Source organism: Cygnus atratus, chromosome 2 (assembly GCF_013377495.2).
Source record: "Cygnus atratus isolate AKBS03 ecotype Queensland, Australia chromosome 2, CAtr_DNAZoo_HiC_assembly, whole genome shotgun sequence".
Lineage (NCBI taxonomy): Eukaryota > Metazoa > Chordata > Aves > Anseriformes > Anatidae > Cygnus > Cygnus atratus.
This window is the reverse complement of record NC_066363.1, coordinates 137,033,056-137,054,430: the sequence shown is the minus strand read 5'-3', so window position 1 is coordinate 137,054,430 and position 21,375 is coordinate 137,033,056. Positions and strand designations below refer to the sequence as shown.

Here is a 21,375-nt window from a genome sequence, read left to right as displayed (position 1 = left end):
ACCTCAAAACCACAGAGTACTCCCACTCTCTAAATCTTTAAAATGCCATTGGAATAGCTTTCAGCCCAGATGCCAGGCCACTGAAAACCACAGCGTCTAAGGTCCTTAATGGACATGATCTTTTACATTCCAAGAAAAATAGCAGTGTAATTATCATTCTGCAAATAGCATTGCTCTAAGTAATAATAATAATAATAATAATAATAAAAACAATCCAGGCATCCAATATTTAGGTTCACGGTCTCAAAATGAAATGTCAATCCTACGCACAGAAAAACGGGGATCCACTGAACATGGAAGGAGAGCTTTGCCTTGCACTGTTCTCTCCACCCTGTGCTTGTAAGCACTGAAGCCCTCATCAAAGTGAGTACCATGCTAGGTTAATGGTTGGACTTGATGATCTTAGAGGTCTTTTCCAACCTAAATGAATCTGTGATTCTACCCTTCCACCAGAAGAATGTCCTCTCCCAGTAGGTCAGTGGTCACCTAAGATGTTGGCATCGCAAGGTTAATTCCTCTGTTACACATTAAAATCAACTTTTTTGTTGGCCTTTTGTTAATCCAGCTGGATTCCCTAATCCACATCACCACTGAGAAACAAAAAAGGAGGGTCAGCACTAGTGGAAAATACATCAGACAGGACTGGGGCCAGACCACTTCTTTCAGCAGCATCCCTGGCTTAAAAAGACTGTGAAGCCTACGGCGACACCACATTCCTTCAACAGCTTCGTGACACATTACCATCCCTATTTCATAAGCAACAGGATGGAATTATATTCTTATTATGTAAGTGGCAAAACTCCCACCACCTTCTGTAAGAGCAAGACTGGACCAAATGTTGTTGATAGTTAAACAAAAAAATCCCAAGACTCTAACAAACAAACTAGGAGAAAGTCTGCCAATACATCATTTTTATATTCGGGTTACTTCAGTTTCGCTGCAACAAACAGTACATAGAAACCAGAGGATGTTCCTTTCTAGGGGAGGCGGTTAGGGCAGGCTGCATTCTGGGGTTTATTCTCCTTGTCAGTATTTCTTTAAAACGAAATGTCAGAGGCCGACATCCATCAGGAAAAATAATGTGCATTTTAAAACACATGCAAAAAATATGAATTCTTTGATACTTTATGGTCAAACATCTGCTGAACTACTAGTTTTCTTCAATTATGGGATACTCAAAGCAACAATTATATCTGTTTTCCTCAGAATTTTGGGGATATAATCAGAACTACCAGAAAGCAACACAGCCACTCTATATATATCTGAATGTTTTGCCAGTGTTGAAACACTGGAAATGACACAAGGACTTTGACTAAATATGGTAAACCTCTAGTTTCTCAGTTCCCTAAACTGAGCGCTTTCTAACATTTAATCCCGTGTGTTACCTAGGAATCCATTTCTTTGAGGCGGTGACCATTTTCAATCTCTGATGACTTCTGCAAATCCAGGTCACTCTGCATTTCGTGTTTCTCTTCTCCCTGTCACTAAGACAGGCATGAAAATTACTCCCTCCTTGTAATGAGATCAAACGAAGAGAAAGCTTTCTCTCTGACCCAACACCTTCAAATCTTGGGATTTGAAATTTAAAAAATTTAAAAGGGAATATGGTTTTTCCTCTTAGACACAAATTCTAATCTTTTCTGTCCTGCCCTTTTTGCTCTGTAAATCAGACCGAATCTGGAAACTTGTCATCCTGGCATGTCGCCCAGTCCTGAAGAATAAAATACGGAAATGCGGATTTTCTCCACAAGATCATAAGGTACCAAAAAGCCTCCTGCACATCATCAGAACCGTTCCAACCTTGAGCCAGCCAACCAGATGCATGCCAAACTCCTATCTGGGCCAAAGCGGGCAAATCCAGGCAAATCCAAGAAAGTGGCAAAGCTCTGTCCTCGTCCCATAAGGTTTTCAACCTCACAGGGATGGGTTAGATAAAAAACCTGCAGGAAGCGAGGCACTCCGTGTATTGCAGAGTCAACACTGCCTTAAGATCCAAATCTAAAATACTGCTACTATTAAGAGCTTCCTGTTTCTGCCCGAAAGTATCATGGATTTTTTTCCAGATGCTCACAGCAGACGCCGAAATGGAAAGTGAGCAGACTTAGCGTGTGCTCTGGCCATTGGGTCACTCTTAGGAAAGATGGGCTTGAATTTCCATAGAAGAGAAAATAAAATAAACCCTGAATTTCCAGCACCCAAAGCCAGGTTTCTAACCACTGTTACGCTACTGCCATTTTAATAAAGAGCCCTTCAGACTGCTAGCTGTAGGAGCAGAGCTCCACTCACAGCTCTGCGGGCACAGTGGGGCCACCGAGTCCAGAGTGAAGCACTCGTCACAACCAGGGAGAAGCAGCTTTTAAAACATCTGCCAATGTTTCCTATTATCTTAGCTCATCGGCTCTCAAGACTGGTGGCACATAACGGGCAGGGAGGAATTCAGAACATGGCTGAGAGGTTGAGAAAGCAAGAAATGGTCTCCTGTGCCTGCCACCGGGTCCCTCGCCTTGCTTTAACCCTGTCCCCAGATCCTGAAGGACAGAAAGTCCGGCCAGAGCTGTCCTCTGGGTGCCAGCAGGGATCAGTAGTGTCACGGAAGGGATCTGTCAAGGCTCCACAGACAGTGCTTTGTAAACTGAGGGGTCTGAAATATATCCCAATTGGAGTACTGTGATTAAAAAAGCGTGACAACCACTGAGCTAGTACCAAACACCTTTGGGATTACCTGTAGAGTCCGCTCTGGGTGCAGCTCTGATGGGTGTCTGCACCCCTGGGTTAGAGCCCAGGCTCTAACGGCCAGATCTAGCAGCTAGCCCTCGGCCTTTACAGCATCCCTCTGGCACAGCTCGGCGCGGCAGCAGTGGATCTCCACGATCGGATTCTGTGCAGCAACAGCAGTGCAAAGCCAGGACAATCAGCGTTAAACATCTTGTATCAAGTTGCCTTATTTTGATTACAGGATGACTCACATTCCCACAGCTTCTTGGCTAAAGCAAGAGAAATCAGAACTGATGATATTCCCTGACTGAGGGAAATGGTTCAAATATTTCAAATGCAATTTACAGCAGCCGCCTATCCCTTTTTCTCAAGAACAGGGCAGAGTGACAATCACTGGTTAGAGCGGAAGGAACGGACCTGGGAAGAAATTCCTCAGAAACGATGAAGTGGCCATTTTAAAAAGTCAAAGCACACGGATTTTACTCCTTGTTTGGGATGAGTGTGAGCCGTAGGGGCCCTCTGAGCAGCACATATCCCAGGTCTGGGCCTTTCCGTCCGGCGGAGTGAGAGCCAAGAGCTCACTGGGGACTGGCAACCTTGCGTGCCCTCCTCCTGCACCAAAACCTGTCACAGCTCGGACAGAGCAAGATGAGACCAGAAGAAACCTCAACAGCCACAAACAGAAATGTAGATGTTAAGTAAAAGAGAAGTAATTCAGGCAAGGTGGTTCTACCGGGTATGAGAAGCTGCCGGCTCTTCATCAGGGAGCTTACCACCGTGCAGTTCTCTCCTATCTGCATACACCTCTTCAGAGCCATGGTCGATCTCAGTCATCAACATAATAAGATCACAGTCAAAAACGAAGGACACAGTTAGCCACTGTGAGCATTTTTCAGCATGTAAACTTGGCATCTCTCTAAACAGCAAACCCAGGAGTAAGACGAGGCAAGTGCAAACGACCACGCAGCTGAGGAAGGGCAGCAGCACAGACTTTGCAGGATGCAAAGACGTTCACCACGATTTAATTGCAGGTTCTCTTTGCAGGTTCAGTACCACTTGCACAACACCAGAACACCATTTTAATTTTAGCTTCCGTTTTAGAAAGCTTAGAATAGGAGTGGAATGGATGCAAAATAAGCTGTAGGTTCAACCTTTGCTGTAAATACTCTCCTGTCAAACCACTAAGCCTTAGACATATCGTGGGGTAAGCAGATACTGTTAAATGTTTTAGTTGCTTTGCATTTAGGCCCATTTACCTCAACATGCAGAAATACCTCTGACAAAACTTAAAGGAGTAGCTTCTCAGAGCCAGTAAGGTTTATTCTAAATATATTAAAATTTGTTGCATTTTGAAGGGCTATACATTTTTTTCTAAACCAAACAGCTTATATACACGATTTGTTTCATTTCAGACAGAACGCTCACTATCAGAAAAAATTACAGTTTCTAAGAAAATATGAGCATGATGTTACTTTCTATGTCCTAAACCAAATTTATTTTCTCATAAAGGAACATGAATGCTTTTGAAGCCATCTAGGAATAAGCCTATTGTTATTTATGCAGAGCAGTCCCAGAAGAAGGTTGCCATCCAGGCTCTACACAGCAATCCTGAGCAGGCCCCTCAATGATATGCACGAAAAAAGAATCTTACAAACTGGTTTGTTAGCAAGGAAGGTAAGATTTTGGGGCTCGAAATACCTGAGTTTTGCTGAGCCCTAAAGATCATTCATGTTCCTCAAGTAACACGTCATGTATGATCTACTAAAAGGCAGCACACCTTTGTGCAGCAGGTGCCAAAGATGCCTCCATACGACAGCGAGTGGAAAGAAGAGGGAGGAGGTGGGGCGAAGGAAAGGACAAACAGATACCGATCGCCACACTTAGCAAGGGGCTAGCACTTCCCGCTCAGCATGAGATTCTCCTCCTCTTCCTGCTGTCTCGTTTTCTGCCAGAGCTGAGTGCTCAGCTTGGCAGGGCACAGCATGGCAAGCAGAGCAGAAATCAATCGTCAGCTCAGCACCCCATGGAGAGAGGGACTTTCTCTGGCCAAAAAAAGGTAGGGCCAGAGAAGCCCAGGTCACAAAACAAACTGCCCACCCTCCTCAGCAGAGGAGCAGAGCGTTTGTGAGCAAGGCTCAGCAGCATTAAAGCAAAGGTTATAGATTTAATGGAGGGTTCAGGAATCGACTGGAATTTTACAGTTCAGCCAAACTGAACTCCACCAAACTGCATCATTCACAACCATGTCAGACATAAAAATCCCAGAAAATCAGTGTCTTGTCTCACAGAGCAACTACAGCCAGAAGAAAACTTCAGTTTGTTGACTGAGAGAAGATTTTGTTGGGGTACGATAGTTTGGTGTTAAAACGCAAGTGATACTTAATTCCAAAAAGAAATATCACCTTCTGGAGGAGTTGCAACACTGCTCCCGAGTCCCAGAATAGCGATGCTGTGATTCCTCGGTTCCAGCATCATGGCAAGCTCTTCTCCTCTTTCCCAGTGAGGCACTTTCACAGGCTCCAGGTGCACATTTTCCAGCCCGTCTTTCTGCAGGGCACTGAACATATACTTGATGGCTGCATCTAGATTTTTCGAACCGCTGAGTCTAGGTCCTACGGTATCAGCGAAAACCGCTAACCTTTCGTAGGATCTGTTCTGAGCTTTTCCGTGAACAGCAAGATCAATAATAGCTTTAGCAATATCAGAATAGCCAGCTATCTCATTTTTAATATCTTCAAATGTTTTTGGGTGACTGCCATCTCCGCTCAGAGACTTGCCAGCATATTGTGGTAATAAACTCATGAAAAATATTAAGGATAGGTATTTCATTTTTTCCCTCTTTTCCACAGATGGCCTGTTGGAAGAGAGAAAAAGAATATTAAAAAACACACACACACAAAAAAAAATCATACAGTTATCAGCAATATTCTTTTCTTGTTATTTGGATTGGCAGACAAAGCAAAATGAAAAGAAATCAGTTTATCATGAAAATGCTTTGATCAGAACTGGCAGGAAAGCAGAATCAAATAGAGGACACAATTATTGAAAGCAAATGAAAAAGATACTTAGACAACTGGACACAACCTTTGTTGTGGTCTTCGGAAACGTCTGTGGAATGCAGCATCTCTTTAAATAATCATACTCTCCACTGAGTAAAAACCCAGTGCTGCTTCCATCCAACAGGAGCCTTGTGAGTCCTTTCTGCTAGAAGCAGGATTTGCCGTAAGTGCGGAACTGGATGCCTTCACACAAAACATCTGGACAAAAACATTTCTTAAACCATTCATGAATAAAACTCCTTCTTAATCTCTATCTTCACGATCAGGAGAGCACTTTCTCTTGTTCTAGAAAGATGTCGAAGGAATTTAGGCCCAGTGCTCCCCCTGAAGAAAGTATTCATTTCTCCAGTGCATAAATAATTAAGAAAGAAACAAAATTTCATATTATCTGGTGTATCTCTTCAGGACTGATGCCAGCAGCGCCAGAGAGAGGTGCAGTGCCAGAGGCATTGATTCCATGTTGAATACCAAAAGTAAGCTTCATTAACTTTATAGTGTATCCATTTTATCATTAAAAGTCCTCATTTTTAAGATTTTTTTTTAAATTTTCAATCCTGTGAAAAAAGAAAGTTTATCTGCACTTCATCTGTAGTAACTGAACTGACAAAGAAGCCTCTGGATCAGCTGGAGTAGCTGCAAAGCTCTTACGACACACAAAGCATGACTATCCAAACCCAAAATATAAAGGTCTTTACTGATATACACAAAAGGAAATGTAATTGTCTCATTTTCCTTTGAATTTAAATCAGCCTGACATCTGCACATTAAATATTAGTCTTCAACACTAAACACCTAAAACCAAACACTAGGAAATAAGGCCCTTAAATCAGTCCTATACCTGCAGCTACTAAGAAACTTAAAAAATAGTGACTAGTGACAGCCAGGGAAGTGACAACTACTAGTAGGCAGAGAAGATTTGGATTCAGCACTCTTGCCATTTTCATGAACACATTGATATTTTTCAAAGAGAATGAAATTTGCCCCTGAAATATAGTAATACTAAAGGCTAATGTTCAACTTCACTCTACAAAAGATGTTTTACTTTGAAACAATTTTTCTACAGATAGCCAAGGACTAATTAGTTGGGTAATGTGGATAAAAGACAGATAAAGCAGACATGTACAGCAGAAGTATTGCTAAAACCTCCCACTGTTAGATTTCCAAGATATCCTTCTTTCCTATTTGTATTTAGTTAGTATTTCTTACGAGTTATACTCTTCATTTTATAAACACTGACCTGAGGAATTATGATAATATACTCAGCTTGTGGTTTTGGTTCACGATGTTACAGGCATCCAGTACAAAAGCAGGGTGAAGGCAGTGAGTGTGTACGCATATATCCATGTATTTGCACATATTATATCCACATATATTCTCATGCGTTGTACAAAGAAAACTGGTCTTTATTTCCATAGCATTCCACACTACGGGAGCTTTAACTGAGAGCATCAATTCCCAGCCATTTCACAGAGCAGGCAAATTTCACAAATAACTTTGTAAATCAAAACGTCAGAAAGGAGCAGAGTGTTTGTCTCGTTCGACCACCACAGAACACTGATTGCAAGATATTCTTGAATCAGCTCCCACTACCAAAAGCCACAGAGCAAGCCAGCAGCCAAGCCAATGCTTGAGAGAGCAGAAATGAGCACACCAGTTTTGCACCCCAGGGAGAGCACACCACATTTGTGTCCAGAGCTTCTGCAAGCTCCGCTCTGAATGATCTAAGCTAAGAAACTACCTCTCTGTCTACGGTTGTTAAAATGAAACACAAATAGCCAAACTCAGTTTCTCAAGAAGTTTATTCTGGACCATTTTCCGGCGTTTGCTATAAATAAACGAATAAAAAGAAGCCTTTGAAACAATGAAATGACCTCAACATACAATGAATTCTGACATCGCAGCTAATATGCGCCGTGTCCCGTTTCCTCCCCTGTCCTCTCTTAGCTTCAGAGTATTTATATTTCCACCCAGAAGTCTTTGTTTCGGTGTAAGGTTCAGGAGCTACTCCTTTGTCTTCCCCTCTTTCCAGAAAACTTATGAGATAAACAAGAATCTAGGAAATGCAGATGTAAGTTTGGTAGTTTGTACAGTGGCCACTTCTGATTTTTTTTTCTCCTTTTTTGTATTCACCTTGTCCTTCCAAAGAAGCTTCACCTTAACAGTGACAGAGCATGCCAGGAAAAGCTGAATTACCAACCACAGTGAAGAGTCTAGTTGGTACCAGTCTCTATGTATTGCTATAAGAAACCACTTGTAACTTTAAAGCATAACTTCTGGAAAGTGAGGAATGTACCACAGAATTGTGGGATGGTGACATTGGAAGGGACCCCTGGAGGCCATCAAGTCCAACAAACCCGAAGAGCTGGTATCCATCCATCGCAGCATTCCAGGCACCTGAGCTAGCTCACCACATCTCCGTGATCCCGACAGGACGACAGCCCCGCACCTGCTCACAGATCTCCAATTCCTTGGGTGTACTCCCCATGCTGCGTGTATTAGTGCACCTAGAAGCACAGCTTCATCAGCGGAAACAGAAGAAGCAACCCACAAGATGGACTGAGAGCTCTGATCAGCTCCCAAGAAACGGGGCAGACCCACCAGGCACGCACTCATAAGACACCATCTTAAACGCCGGCTGGTACAACAAAAATTCTGTAGAATTAAAACATACGAAGAAAAAGATTAAACCACATTTCCAGGACTCATCAAAATCATGGAAATTCAGATTCATCAGAATCCAGGAAATCACGGTAAACAAACAAAAAAATAATAATAAAATAAAATAAAAATGTACACAAGACTTTTGGAGCCACCAAGCCTAGTTCATATGATAATCAGTACAAACTGCCAGCCTTTCAAAAGCCTTTATGGGCCTTCTCACAAAGAGCAAGTTAAATAAGTTACGTCAAGCAAGTTAAGTACCTTGAGCAATATAATATTAAGCTATTCTCCTCAACTAGTCAAATGTCTCCTAAACTTGAGATGGAGGCAGGAGAAGATTCTTCACGGTGACGTGCTGTTTCGTTTTCCTAAAGGAACAGAAATTACAAGGGCGGTGAGGCCCTGGCACAGGCTGCCCAGAGAAGCTGTGGGTGCCCCATCCCTGGAGGTGCTCAAGGCCAGGCTGGATGGGGCTTTGGGCAACCTGGTCTGGTGGGAGGTGTCCCTGCCCATGGCAGGGGGGTGGACCTGGGTGGGCTTTAAGGTCCCTTCCAACCCAACCCATTCTGTAACTCTGATTCTCTGAAGTCACCTGCGATCTTACCCATGAACGATAAAGCACAGATCTCCTCTCTCATTGCCACAAGACAGGGCAAAGGTCTTACACCAGCAGGAGCAGAAGGCTCCGGGGCTATCTCAGGACACTGACAGAGAACTGCAAAAAGCCTGTGACAGTCTGAGTTACTGCTTATTTGTGGTTACAGTACACCGAGAGAGCATTGGTGTATTTTTATTGCTCAGCTCTGTACTTTCCCCATGCTCCTTCCCTTTGGACCAGTTAATTACATGCTCACAGACATCCTCTGCAAGAGACATCAGTAATTTTCTCAGGATGACCATGCTCCTTCCCTGATTTTTGCCAGACTCATCATCCACAAAGAAATAAGCAAGATAATCTGATTTTTGCCGAAAGACAAATTCTTGCCGAGTGGAGTAAGACAACGATTTTGTAGAATTAGTTTCAAAAATTTTAAATTTGGGCTTTTGTTTGTTTAAGGGTTTGAAACTCTACTAGACAATGCTGATGCACTTAGGTTGTTAAACGGAAAACACTGGGGGATTTTTTAATTAGCATTTAAAACCTCAAAGAGCCCTGAGCTACCAACTTCACGCGTTTTTTTCAATGGAGAAATGAAAACACAGTTATCACACTCTCCTTAACTAAGAAATGTTTCCTTTGCTCTTCCTGGCCTCGTTCAAAACCAGCAGCATCCTCACTCCAAAGGCTGCTCCAGAGGAGCTGCATTTAAGAGCCACTCTTCTTCCAGGAATTTCCTCCTGAACACAGAACAGACGTGTTTCCAGGGCTTTTGAGGATGCAACATACTCACCACAAGCACCCTGCCACTGCCCTGTGGTGGGGCACATACCTGGTCTCAAACCCTGGGCAAAGACACAAGGATAGGAAGATAATTTACTGTACCTTCTTTGAATAGTCTAATAGCAAAATCTAGCCAATGGCTAGTAGCATTCAGAAATAATTCCTTACTAGGCAGTGTCATACTCTCTTGGACATGCAATACAGGAATCTCTCCACTGCTAATTCGGCGAGAGAACAGCTCATCTGTCGTCTCAGTCTCTGCAGCATCAAGTTTGTCACCCCTGTGAGTCAGCTGGGAAAAGAGTACTGATTTTTGCACATTTCACTAGCAAATGAACATCACTATGCCAGCCAAATTCAATAAATACATTAATTAATAACAGGGCAGGCACAAATTTTCAATGCATTTAATTATTCATTGAATGTCTTCAGTAAAACTTTAAGAGCAAAATGAGATAGGAAGAAAACACATTTTCAGGAAGTGCTGAGGTCAACTGTATGAAGTTCAAGAAGGCCAAGTGCCGGGTCCTGCACCTGGGGCGCAACAACCCCAAGCAGAGCTACAGGCTGGGAGATGAGTGGCTGGAAAGCTGCCTGGCCGAGAAGGACCTGGGAGTATTGGTTGATAGTCGGCTGAATATGAGCCAGCAGTGTGCTCAGGTGGCCAAGAAGGCCAACAGCATCCTGGCCTGTATAAGAAGCAGCGTGGCCAGCAGGTCTAGGGAAGTGATTGTGCCCCTGTACTCGGCTCTGGTGAGGCCGCACCTCGAGTACTGTGTTCAGTTTTGGGCCCCTCGCTACAGGAAGGACATGGACGTGCTCGAGCGAGTCCAGAGAAGGGCGACCAAGCTGGTGAGGGGTCTGGAGAACAAGTCTTACGAGGAGCGGCTGAGGGAGCTGGGCTTGTTCAGCCTGGAGAAGAGGAGGCTCAGGAGCGACCTTATCGCTCTCTACAGTTACCTTAAAGGAAGCTGTAGCGAGGTGGGGGTTGGTCTGTTCTCCCACGTGCCTGGTGACAGGACGAGGGGGAATGGGCGAAAGTTGCGACAGGGGAGTTTTAGGTTGGATGTTAGGAAGTACTTCTTTACCGAAAGGGTTATTAAGCATTGGAACGGGCTGCCCAGGGAGGTGGTGGAGTCACCATCCCTGGAGGTCTTTAAAAGACGTTTAGATGTAGAGCTTAGCGATATGGTTTAGTGGAGTACTTAGTGTTAGGTCGGAGGTTGGACTCGATGATCTTGAGGTCTCTTCCAACCTAGAAATCTGTGTCTGTGTCTGTGTCTACTGTCCTTTCTCGCAGCCCTGTTAATGCAACTCATTCCGTGGGTCTTTGGTGCAAAATAAGCATTTTCTAAATTAGGGTTAAGCATCTGGGATTCTCCTTGCCCTTCCAGCAGGCAAGGATGCTCAACAGAGCGTTCCTGTTAAGCTTCCTCCGCTTTATTTCCCTGACCTTGCAAACCCTGCAAGCATGGCAAGGACACAGAAGGGTCCCGTTCCAGCCCTGCCCACACTCGTGTTTAGGGTGTTCTAAAGAGTGAAGCTCTCAAGGAGGTGTGAAACCTACAACTCGCACCTTCCACTTCTTGAGATGGACTTCTGACTGCTGGCATGTGAAGCAACAAGTGGGAGCCACCACTGCTCTTCCTGCCATTTTGAGCAGAACTGAGACTCTGAGCAGAACTCAGGCACTGCAGGTTTCTGCCAGATGAACTCGGTTTCTCAAACTTCAGCACGGCTCAGGGCTTAATCAGCTCCAGCTCGAAGGGTTATACACACTCCTAACTTTCCAGGGTAGAGGAGCATGCTTAGCCACCATGGCAACCCTGTGGTCCAAAATGAGGGGCAAAGCTGAACGGCAGTAAGGTAAAAGGGTTCCAGTTCTTTTAGCTTCAGGTGGAGTAGACAGTGGGCATCCAGCCAAGGCACTACCTGGAACCCATATGCAGAGGGATGGATTTGTTCTGAATATAGTCTGAGTAGAGAGATTTCTCCCTGAAAAAATCCTAATCAAAAAAAAAAAAAAAAAGGGGGCGGGGGGGGAAGCAAAAGACAGTGAGAAAAAGCTGGGAAACTTTTCAGTGAGAAAGCCCGGAGCAAGGAAGACTTACTCTCAGTGGAGGAGCACCCACTTAGTGAGCACTAAAAACAACTTGGACATCTGTAAATCCATAGGGCCTGATGGGCTGCTCCCCCAAGTGCTGAGAGAGCTGGCTGATGGCGCTGCGAGGCCACCCTCAGCTGTCTTTGAAAGGTCATGTCAGTCCTACCCCCAAGAAGTAAGATGTGGCCAAGCACAGGCCAGTCGATCCCTGGCAAGGTGAGGGGAGAAGATCCTCCTGCAAACCATTCCCAAATATATGAAGGACAAGAAGGTGACTGGGAATAGTCATCATAACCTCACCAAGGGGAAACCACGCTTAATTAACCCGAGAGCCTTCTGGGACAAAATGACTGGCTTGGTAGATGAGAGAGGAGCAGTGGATTATCGTGACATTACTAAGGCTTTTGTCACAGTCTCCCATAAGATCCTTGCAGGGAAGCTGAAGAAGTATAGGCTGACCCTGCTTAAGTAGGTGGGTATGGACTACATGAGCTCAAGGCTCTTTCAGCCTAAATCTGCGACTGAATGAGACGATGTATGAGATGAACCCATAAACACAAGCTGAAAGGACTGAAATATCACGGGGAAAAGGTTAGAGAAGTAAAAGAGAAATAAAAGGCAGGAATTAAGTGCTTTACAGCTCCAACGAGTAGTATGAGAGAATAAAATGTACAGCACGTTACCTTCTTTGTGCAGAGACTGTAAGATGCATTTACCAGAAGCTAAGTAGCTACTTTAAAGATATTTCCACCTATTGACTGATCCATTTGTCCACAGCAAACTACTGTCTTTGATGTTAAAGGGCAAGATCATCGGAATCTTCATCTTTTGTGGTTTTCTTCTTTTCCTTATATAAAAGAGCTTTAGCACAACTGATCTGTAAACAGACTACCTACGTTACCTCCATTATAATCATTGTAATACAAATTACTTACATGTAACAGATAGAAAAGCGCAACAGAAAGGATAAAAAAAAATAAATACCTCAGCTGAGAACTCCACCTCCAGCAACCAGATAACTGCAAGAGGGGCAGAGGGAACAGATATAAGATAAACAAAGCTAGAGCAATGCTTCTGCTCCAGTGGGGCAAAGTTTTCCCAAAATCCCAGTTGAAAATACAGACAAAAGGGTAGAGAGAGTTCACAAGAATCGTGATTATGGGAAACGAGGAAAGAAAACATTAAATCGAGGATACTAACCACTTAATTTCTCTCTAGAAAATCTGTAAAATCTGCTAAACCTGTGAAGTGTCTATCAGTTTCCCAACCATGTACCATTTGATTTTCCTCCAAGGAATGTAGGAAACCTTGAAAGCACGCAGGAGTTTTGATAACATTAGAATAGACTGAGAAGCCCCAGGGTAACAAACTCACACGCTGCACAGCGATGTCTCATGCACTTAACAGCATCTGAAAGGAAGTTTGTTGTGACAGCCGTGGAGTAGGATGGCTGGAAGGCTAGGTGGACTTGCAAAGTGAGGAGGAGATTTCTGCCTAAAAATAAAGTCACTGAGTTCTTCCATCACGTAGAAAGACAAGGGGAAAAAAAAGGGGAAAAAAAAAAAGAAAAAAAAAAGGCTTTATGACCTTGAAGAGTGAAGCAGGAAAGTGGACATTCCTCAAAGGTTGCTCTTGCAGAATTGTCAAGACTCCTCATCTGGGAGCACATTTTATTCACAAGTCAGTTAGAAAATCTTGGCTTAGGGAACAGACACAGTCAAAGTTCCCTTTTATATTACTAAGTCCTTAAAATCAGCTTTTTTACACCTAAAGCTAAGGAAAGAAAAAGCATAACACAATACGGATACAAGACTTTGAAAACATTACCAAATCTTATTATACTTGACCATGAAGTCCACAGAGAACACCAAACTGTGAGCTGTTTTACCTCTGCTAACTCCAGAAGAACTATCCAGATTTACTGCAACTCAAGATACATCCTGAAATCCTTGAAAAGATAAGAATGGCCTAGTCGTGCATGACCACGTATGACCAACTAGTGATACTGACTTCCGTGAACACAATAGGAAAGAAAACATTTAAAGAGGTCTAAGGATCAAAACAGAGAAAGTCCAAATCTGCTCAGAGACACCACAGATGTAGCTCCCAATCTGGCAAAGGAAAACGGTCAAACCATATTTATATTCCGTGTGGGAAGTCCTCCAGCTTAACATAGGAAGGAAGCAGTAAAAGGAACTGCACTTAACTCTTTCTGCACCTCCAAGCCTCAGAATAGCAACAGGTACCTTGATACACTCAGCAGATGCTGCTAAAATGGAAGAGAGTAACCCCAAAGAATCACGCCGCAAGCCATGTGCAGAGCTCCCTCCCAGCAAAGCTCCAGAAACAATCACTCTGCAACTTCCCTAAGAAGCAGTGGCAGCCAAGACAAAAATTTTAAAAAGGAAAAAAAAAAAAACAAAGAAATTAGCACAGAACAATGCCTAGGCCATGTAGCAACTGATGTAATTCTTAATGAGCATTCCAAATACAAACAGTTCACAAAAGGGAGAACATTATCTTTTCAGAGGCAAAAGACAAGAATTCAGCGGGATTTTTAGAGGAGAATAACTGAATAGAGCAGAAACATTCACTGAAAGTAAGACAGCAAGGAAGCAACAATGAAGAAGTACACAATGTTGTTCATACTCCAGTGAATGCCAAAGTATGGAGCCAACGCCAGCTGATGGCATTAAAAGACAATGAGGGGGGCAGATTTTGGACAGTTAAATCATAATGTAACAGAACAGGGATGTAATTAAATTTATCTGGTATTTTGATGCTCAACTTAGGTGACATTTCCTTCAAGCTCGTCAGTATTGTTCTGGTGTAAAAAACAAGAGATGTTGTCTTCAGACACAGAAACACACACACAAAAAACAAGTGCATTCATACACACCCCTTCCAAGACTAAACCTTGGTGGCCTCTTACTAATTCAGTGAGCCTTTCTTGATTGTGAAGGTCCTCTGGACAGATGTACATCTTGTATCTTTTCACAAAATTCCTATGTAACCGAGACATAAACTCTTCAGAGCTGCATATTGTTCCTTCAGCCTCTCCTACAGGAGAAAAACACACCCTTCTTCTTGAGACAATATAAGCACAGGAATCTTCTCTCACAACCTCTTCTTATTCTCTTACCTGAGAAGGTGAATTAGGCTATGGAAAAGGATAACGGGACCAAGAGAGAAACACGAGGCTATAAATTAGGGGTCAGCAAAGACAAAAATTGCCCATATGGTCTCATACTTCAATACCTATCACCCAACACCCTAAACCAAGCTTCTTTTTGAAAACATGTTCAGCAAGACATCTTCTATGCTTCACTTACTGTTAATTCCAGTAATTCCGATGCTGAATATTTTCCTTCTGAGTTTTTACTAAAAGACAAGCAGATTGCATCTGGCCAAAAGATGAAATCTATCTTCATACCAGGACAAAGCCTAAATGAAGAAGGTAAGACCTCGGAGCAACTGAGCAGTCCTTATCACTGGTTAGCATAAACCGCTGAAGCTGATGGGTCGAAGTTGTAACAGGAGCAAAGCGAGTTTTTCTACCAGCAGCCAGCACAGGGCTGTCACCGTCACAAGTTGGTCTGCGACCCCTGTGAAAGCCAAAAGCAATCAAAATGCCAAGTATCTGGCACACGCAGGCGCCTCTTGGCGCTCCTCCAAGCAGCAGGTCAGCAAAAGGCTGCTCAGTCCTAGGGAACACGTGTGTGCTTCATGTTGCTCCACATTTGGGCCAGGAAACACAAATACTTTCGGTGCCTCCTGACAATTAAATCTGAGTTTTGAGGGTGACTGTACGCTACTAAGGTTGGGGTTTGTTGTCGCTTTTTGCCAAAATGAAGCAACAAAATAGGTAACCTGAGTTATTAATTATGTAGTGAAGTGTAACTGGCCACGTTTTCTGATGAAGTGACCTGTCTGGCCTTACTGAAAGTTATGTCAGCTGATAATCTCAACTGTATTCCTCATATATCACTCTGGATTTGTAAACTCTTACATTAAACTCTCTGCTTTTCCTTATATGACACAGCATTCCTCTATGAGTACATACCTACAAAGAATATGAAAAAATATATTCATTTTAAGTCAACCAGTTATGCGAATTGTAAATGCTTTGAAGGACAAAAAAGACCAACATATTCAAAAGCATCCAACCACTTTAGTTAATTTTCTCCATACACCTACAATCTAATTTTACAGGTATAGCTAGCACCACAATTCCAAACTAATAAATAAAGTTCCCAGATTAAAATTATTGTAACTTGTCTGAATATCTTGAAGTTTTTTCATAGTCTTTGTAGTCACAAGAAAAGTTGTGCTCCTCATAGTATAGTATCGACATTCAAGTGGTTTTGTGAAGCTGATAAATGTGGTGAACATATTGCTAGACTTGCTAAGAAAACTGATATTCTAGTCTTTTGCGTCCTCACTGTGAGATACATCCACCAAGCCTTCGCTTTCCAGAGCAACAAAGGGCAAATTTGGAAATACAACTAACCATATGAAAGGGGGCAGCATCAAGAATTGCTCACTACACTTGACAGAAAAACGATTTTTATGATGTACACGTTTCTTTGCTCGTATTAAGGGTGGAAAAGGATATTAATTTCAACGAGGCATGCTATGAAGTATGTCGTTTATGATTTTGTCATGCTCACAAGGGCATAATATAGGGTGCTCAAATATCTTACTGTAGTCCAACATGTCAACATCAGACATAAATTGCTACAGCTCAGCAGCGATGCACGGTTGGGGCCACCATGCCAGAGCAGACTGCATTGCAATGTACAAACAGAAGAAAGCTTCACATATTTAAATGTAAAGAACCAAGGAAAAGAAAAGACTGTAAACAAGATAAATATACTTTCCTCCAAGAGCTTGACACAGAGCTGGGGTTTAGCCAATTTTGAGAAACAAACTGCAAAGGCAGACCTCTTTCTGATGCTGAGGAAAGCTCCAACACCATTTCTTAGCCAAAGCTACTCCCCAGTGCAGCCAACGTTTGCCTACTCTGCTCAGCACAGCTACTATGCACGAGGAGGTTCTGATTCCAGATAAAACTTCTATTTTTCACTGCCATTTAAGAGACAAAAGTTATTCAACAATTTTGCTATTGCAGAACAACAACAACAAAAAAAAGTCAGTTATTAGAGAAGATATCTATCACCGTAAATATTCTTTTACTTTTTTTTAAGTCCCAGTTCAGATTAGGTTCACAGCACTAGCCACTGCAGAGGCACTGAGATAAGCACGCCATTACAAACTTACAACTACAGACAGATGAAATGGGTAAACGACTGGAGGAGGAGGAACCCAAAAGCGACATCTCCAAGCTCCTCAGTAGCAACATGAAAGACGTTTCAATTAGCCTGACTATTCAAGCCCTTTCTGCTGCCACCACCAAGAGGAGCCGATCAAAAGCTTGCTGCAGTGAGACATATGGTCGGAGTACAAAGAGTCAACTGGAAATCAAAGCAAAAAAAAGAAAAAAAGAATAAAAGAACATTCCGTGGAGTAAACACACCAATTATACAGAGATAACAGTAACAAATGCTGACACAAGTGAGTCTGGGTATGGCGATTCATGCTTTTCTGAGTCAAGCAATTCTATTTCCAAATATGAATTTTTAAAGATGTATTTAAGTTTTTTTATGGGGCAGAGCAAAATATTTCTAAAGGTAAACACTTACAGTTTCTAGTATGCTGTTATTAAAAACCCAAAAAAGCCTGTTCTCCATTTGTTTCTGTTCATGCACTAACACAGCTGGCATGTTTCCATCCAGAATTCTTATGCAGGGCCTCCAAGGATTCATCAGGCAGGTGATCTGTGGAAGATCTTACACTGAGCTGAGCTGTTACAGGTTAGAAAAACTTCTTTAAGTGTTAAACATTTTATGTGTAGACAAGATTTTAAGATGGGAAAATACATACCGCGAAGCCTAGATGTATAAAATTTTCAGGTGAAAGCACATCAGTGCAAAATTTGAAGTTAGTTTTGAATATTTAGTTCTCCAAGATACTGCAGCTAGAAGTAGCAAGGTGTGTGTTAGAGGTCCTCTGTTTTTTAATGAGAAAGGCAGGAGCACACTGCTCAGAACCATGACACCTGAACGAACACCGATTTCTTAATACCTTTTGACGAATTACCGTTCAGCAGAAGGCTGAAAACAGAATAAACTTCTCTCTGAAGTAGCCAAAAGTAACAGCACAAGCCTGAGCAGATGTTCGAAGTGGAATCAAGAGTCTAAAGCTTCTTTTGGAGGACTATGTTTATTTCTCAGTCCACAGATGTATCACCAGGAGAAGCAGTCGCATTAGCAATTTATATGTTTAAATCCCACCCACGTGCTCAAATTAAAATATTTCAGTATAGCAGCACTGGACTAATGGTATCCCTTACTATAAACTATATTTGCTACTTAGTAAGATGCTTACATAACAAATTGTCTCTAAAGCTAAATGCAGAATATGTGTACAGTACAGTTTTCAGGTTCAGGATCATTAACCACTGCCCTTGAGTAGCATTTCTCAAGAGAAGCCACTGGGTTCCAGAATTTTTTTTTTTTTCAAAGTTTCATCAAAAAGTCTTTAGAAAAAAAGATCAAAAGCAATGTGATATAATATAATATAATTTAGACAATGTTGTTAGCACAAGTAACTCTCCAAGCAAAAATAAATGCCTTGTTCTTGCACAGGTATACCTGCAGAGATAACACAGGATGTACACACACAAATACCGACAGGAGTTCCAAAATACATGAAAAAAGTACCAATGCCAAAAGATGTTTATGAGCTACACTGGAAACGGCTTTCCAAAATGGCAAAAAAACATTTGTGAGAAGGAAGGTGGTTTAATGAACCATGAAACTGCCTTTTCTCAACACAGTTCTTGTTTGAATCCCACGGTATTGGAAAAAGAAACAGAGATCCACCCTTTAAAACACTCACAGGTTCTTTATTCTAGCTTTGTTCTAGCTGTCCAACTAGCTGTGGTACCACCTCCTTGACCCAGATATTTACCACAGTTCTGAATGTGACTGCACAAAAGCTGATACTGTACTTGAGCGTCACGTGAAGGGAAGATACTGATCTTAGCAGGCTGGAGCCGACGAGGTGTACAGATGTGCCATTGCCTGGCACGCGTCGTACAGCATCTGGCACGCCTTGTACAGCATCTGCAGCGCTATTAAAGACAGGGTGATCAGCCCTCTTTCCGCAAATATTATGGTAAGACATCTCTCTGTCTTTACGCTGACATGACTTTACCGCTGCGCCTGACTGGTAATACTCACGGATTAAATGATGCCAAGGAAATACAGGAGGAAACAAAACAGCTAAAGGTTTCCTCCCAGGCCTTAAACACTGCTGCATCGTTCAGACTGTGTAAGAGAAAGGGGACAGGCAGGTGTCAGCTCCCACACTCCGAAGGAAGTTTTTACACTGGTTGTTTTAGAGAAAGCCAGCTCCCAGCTGCTGCCACGAACACACCGGGCCCAGGAGAAGGGATGCACTCGAGCTCAGGAAGCACACAGAGCCCGGAGGGCCCCCACTTCCACAGCCAGACCCCAAATTGCTCACCCTGTCCTTCTGCTCTCGCACATGACAGCCCAAAGCTCTTGGGTCTGCTGTAGGTTTGCTTACGGTTGTGATTTTCCCACAGAAATGTGAAGTGGCCCGGAACACGCTAAAAAGCGAAGCCAGTTCCTCTTTAAATTGCTTTTAGCCATGGTGCTATCAAACTGGGCAGGGTCCCCTCGTACTGGGACACCTCTGGCTTTTACCCTACCTGTTAAGCAGCTCTCTGCAAACACAGCTCTGGGAACGCCACCTTTAAGTGCTTCTAGTCACAAGGCCAACCATTAAGGAGACAAAAGCTTGCAGAATCAACCCACTCAGAGCACTTTGATTGAGTTATAAATGACCAGTGATCTTCAAAACCACTCATTTGCCCTGTCACACATGGCGTAAAATTCAGGGGGCTTTGTCCACAGCATGAGCAGGGGGACTATTTAACATTGGGGGTCTGGCGTTATTAGTGGGAGGAAAAAACGCAGCCTCTGCCTCCTTCAGCGAATCCAGATGATGTAAATGTCAGTCCCTTCATGAACTGAACTGCAAGTCCAAATTAAAACACAACTGATATTGGGGGATACATAAATTACCCCTTAGAAATCACTTACATAAATTGTGGTTTAGATTTTATCACATCCATTAGCCTGCAAGCAGGGTCAATCTATCAGGTAGAGCTCACATAAAAGTAAAGCAGCGTTCCGTGCAGGATGACAAGCTCACCACACCTGCCCATGTTTCCACGGTTTCCTATTAGGGTCGCTCCTCAGAAAGCTCTTCTTTGAAACCACCTGGAAGCCGGGCTGGGCCCCGTGCAGTGCTTTGGTCAATGCAGGACGTAGCAGTCTGACAACTCTGACAACTTCCCAGTGAGCCACTGGCACAGGACTAAAGGCAACGCTAATCCTACACCCCTTACTCCACGCTTACCGCAGCCCTACTCGTTGAATACAAAGTACTTTGATAGGTACATGTGGAGAGAGGCAAGGTCAGCAGAAAGCCTGCATTTCTTAAACTTCCTTTCCCGTTTAATTCCCGGACGAAAGCTTTTGCTGCAGTGAAGTTACCTGCTGCTGTCAGAGGAGCAGCTGAGCTTGCGCAGCCCACCACCCACAGCTGCAGAGATGCTTGCAGCTCACAGCCCAGCTGTTACCTCACCACAGCCGAAAATGTTTTCCAGGAAAAAAGGCTCCTGTTAGCTGACTTCCATCCTTCCCGTGCCGCTTCTCTGCAGGGACAGCTGTTAGACAGCATGCTTCACTCTGATAGTTTGGGGAGGTTGTATTAGATGCCTACTCGAGTTATTATTATTTATCCAGCGTGCATCTGTTTTTTTATATACAGTTCACATACTGATAAGCTTGCAATAGTTATTTTTATATAGCATTCTTCAAAGGAACTTTCCCATGCTCCCACTCCTGTTTGCATGCTACTCAACTGGGCTGCATGCTCTGGGTTTCAGAGAGCAGGCGCCTGACTACATTTAATTCCAATACCAACGCACTGAGAAAAGAAGCAACAGAGAACTGCCATGCCAAAGAAGATAGAGAGCATGTGAAAGGACAGGAAAAAGAGCTGGAAAATCAAATGCCTATTTACTATCGCACCCACGCACAAATAACTGCTCTGGCTTCGGTAAACACTCGAGAGCTGCAGAAGCACGATGGCAGGTCAGACACGCGTGTGGTATCTAGCCCAGTGCTAAGCCAGCTGGGAGGGCTGCGCCATAGTCCCAAGGAAACAGATCCGGTTTCAGAAAAACAAACAAGCACATAAAGTCCAGATCTGCTTCACAGGCACACATATCGCAGCCCAAATGGTTTTTAACTGCCGGGTTCACCTTTTGACTTAATATTAGGGTCACGAATAAAGGA

At 43.1% G+C, this 21,375-nt stretch overlaps 2 protein-coding genes across 9 annotated transcripts in view; both read right to left on the bottom strand.

Moving 5' to 3' along the window:
- The window catches only part of CPQ (carboxypeptidase Q), a 192,050-nt gene that overhangs the window by 164,793 nt on the left and 5,882 nt on the right, over positions 1–21,375 (bottom strand). For 5 of the 8 annotated variants that reach the window (XM_035546181.2, XM_035546183.2, XM_035546184.2 and 2 more), the window contains exon 2: positions 5,118–5,569. In XM_035546181.2, the coding sequence (XP_035402074.1) occupies positions 5,118–5,544 (427 nt within the window). In that variant the 5' untranslated portion in view covers positions 5,545–5,569. Of the gene's footprint in view, positions 1–5,117; positions 5,570–5,799; positions 6,173–21,375 lie in introns of those variants that run through there. The other 3 variants (XM_035546180.2, XM_050708853.1, XM_035546186.2) reach the window with 2 other exon arrangements.
- On the bottom strand, positions 7,556–20,873 carry LOC118247855 (uncharacterized). The gene is made up of 10 exons (XM_050708855.1): positions 20,655–20,873; positions 19,225–19,311; positions 18,953–19,115; positions 13,508–13,577; positions 13,295–13,414; positions 12,905–12,939; positions 9,985–10,108; positions 9,827–9,878; positions 8,697–8,803; positions 7,556–8,426 (listed from the first exon to the last, which is right to left on the bottom strand). The coding sequence occupies exons 1-9, from the start codon at positions 20,753–20,755 to the stop codon at positions 8,746–8,748; spliced, it is 810 nt and encodes a 269-aa protein (XP_050564812.1). The 5' UTR covers positions 20,756–20,873; the 3' UTR covers positions 7,556–8,426; positions 8,697–8,745.

Excerpts from the sequence above, each read along its gene's own strand:
- LOC118247855 (XM_050708855.1), bottom strand. The coding sequence starts at position 20,755 with ATGCTGTCTAACAGCTGTCCCTGCAGAGAAGCGGCACGGGAAGGATGG. Across the intron at positions 19,312-20,654 it reads ACATTTTCGGCTGTGGTGAG|TCTGAACGATGCAGCAGTGT; the intron begins GTAACAGCTGGG and ends TCTCTTACACAG. Across the intron at positions 13,415-13,507 it reads TTCCTGCTTCACTCTTCAAG|GCAGAAATCTCCTCCTCACT; the intron begins GTCATAAAGCCT and ends CTTTATTTTTAG.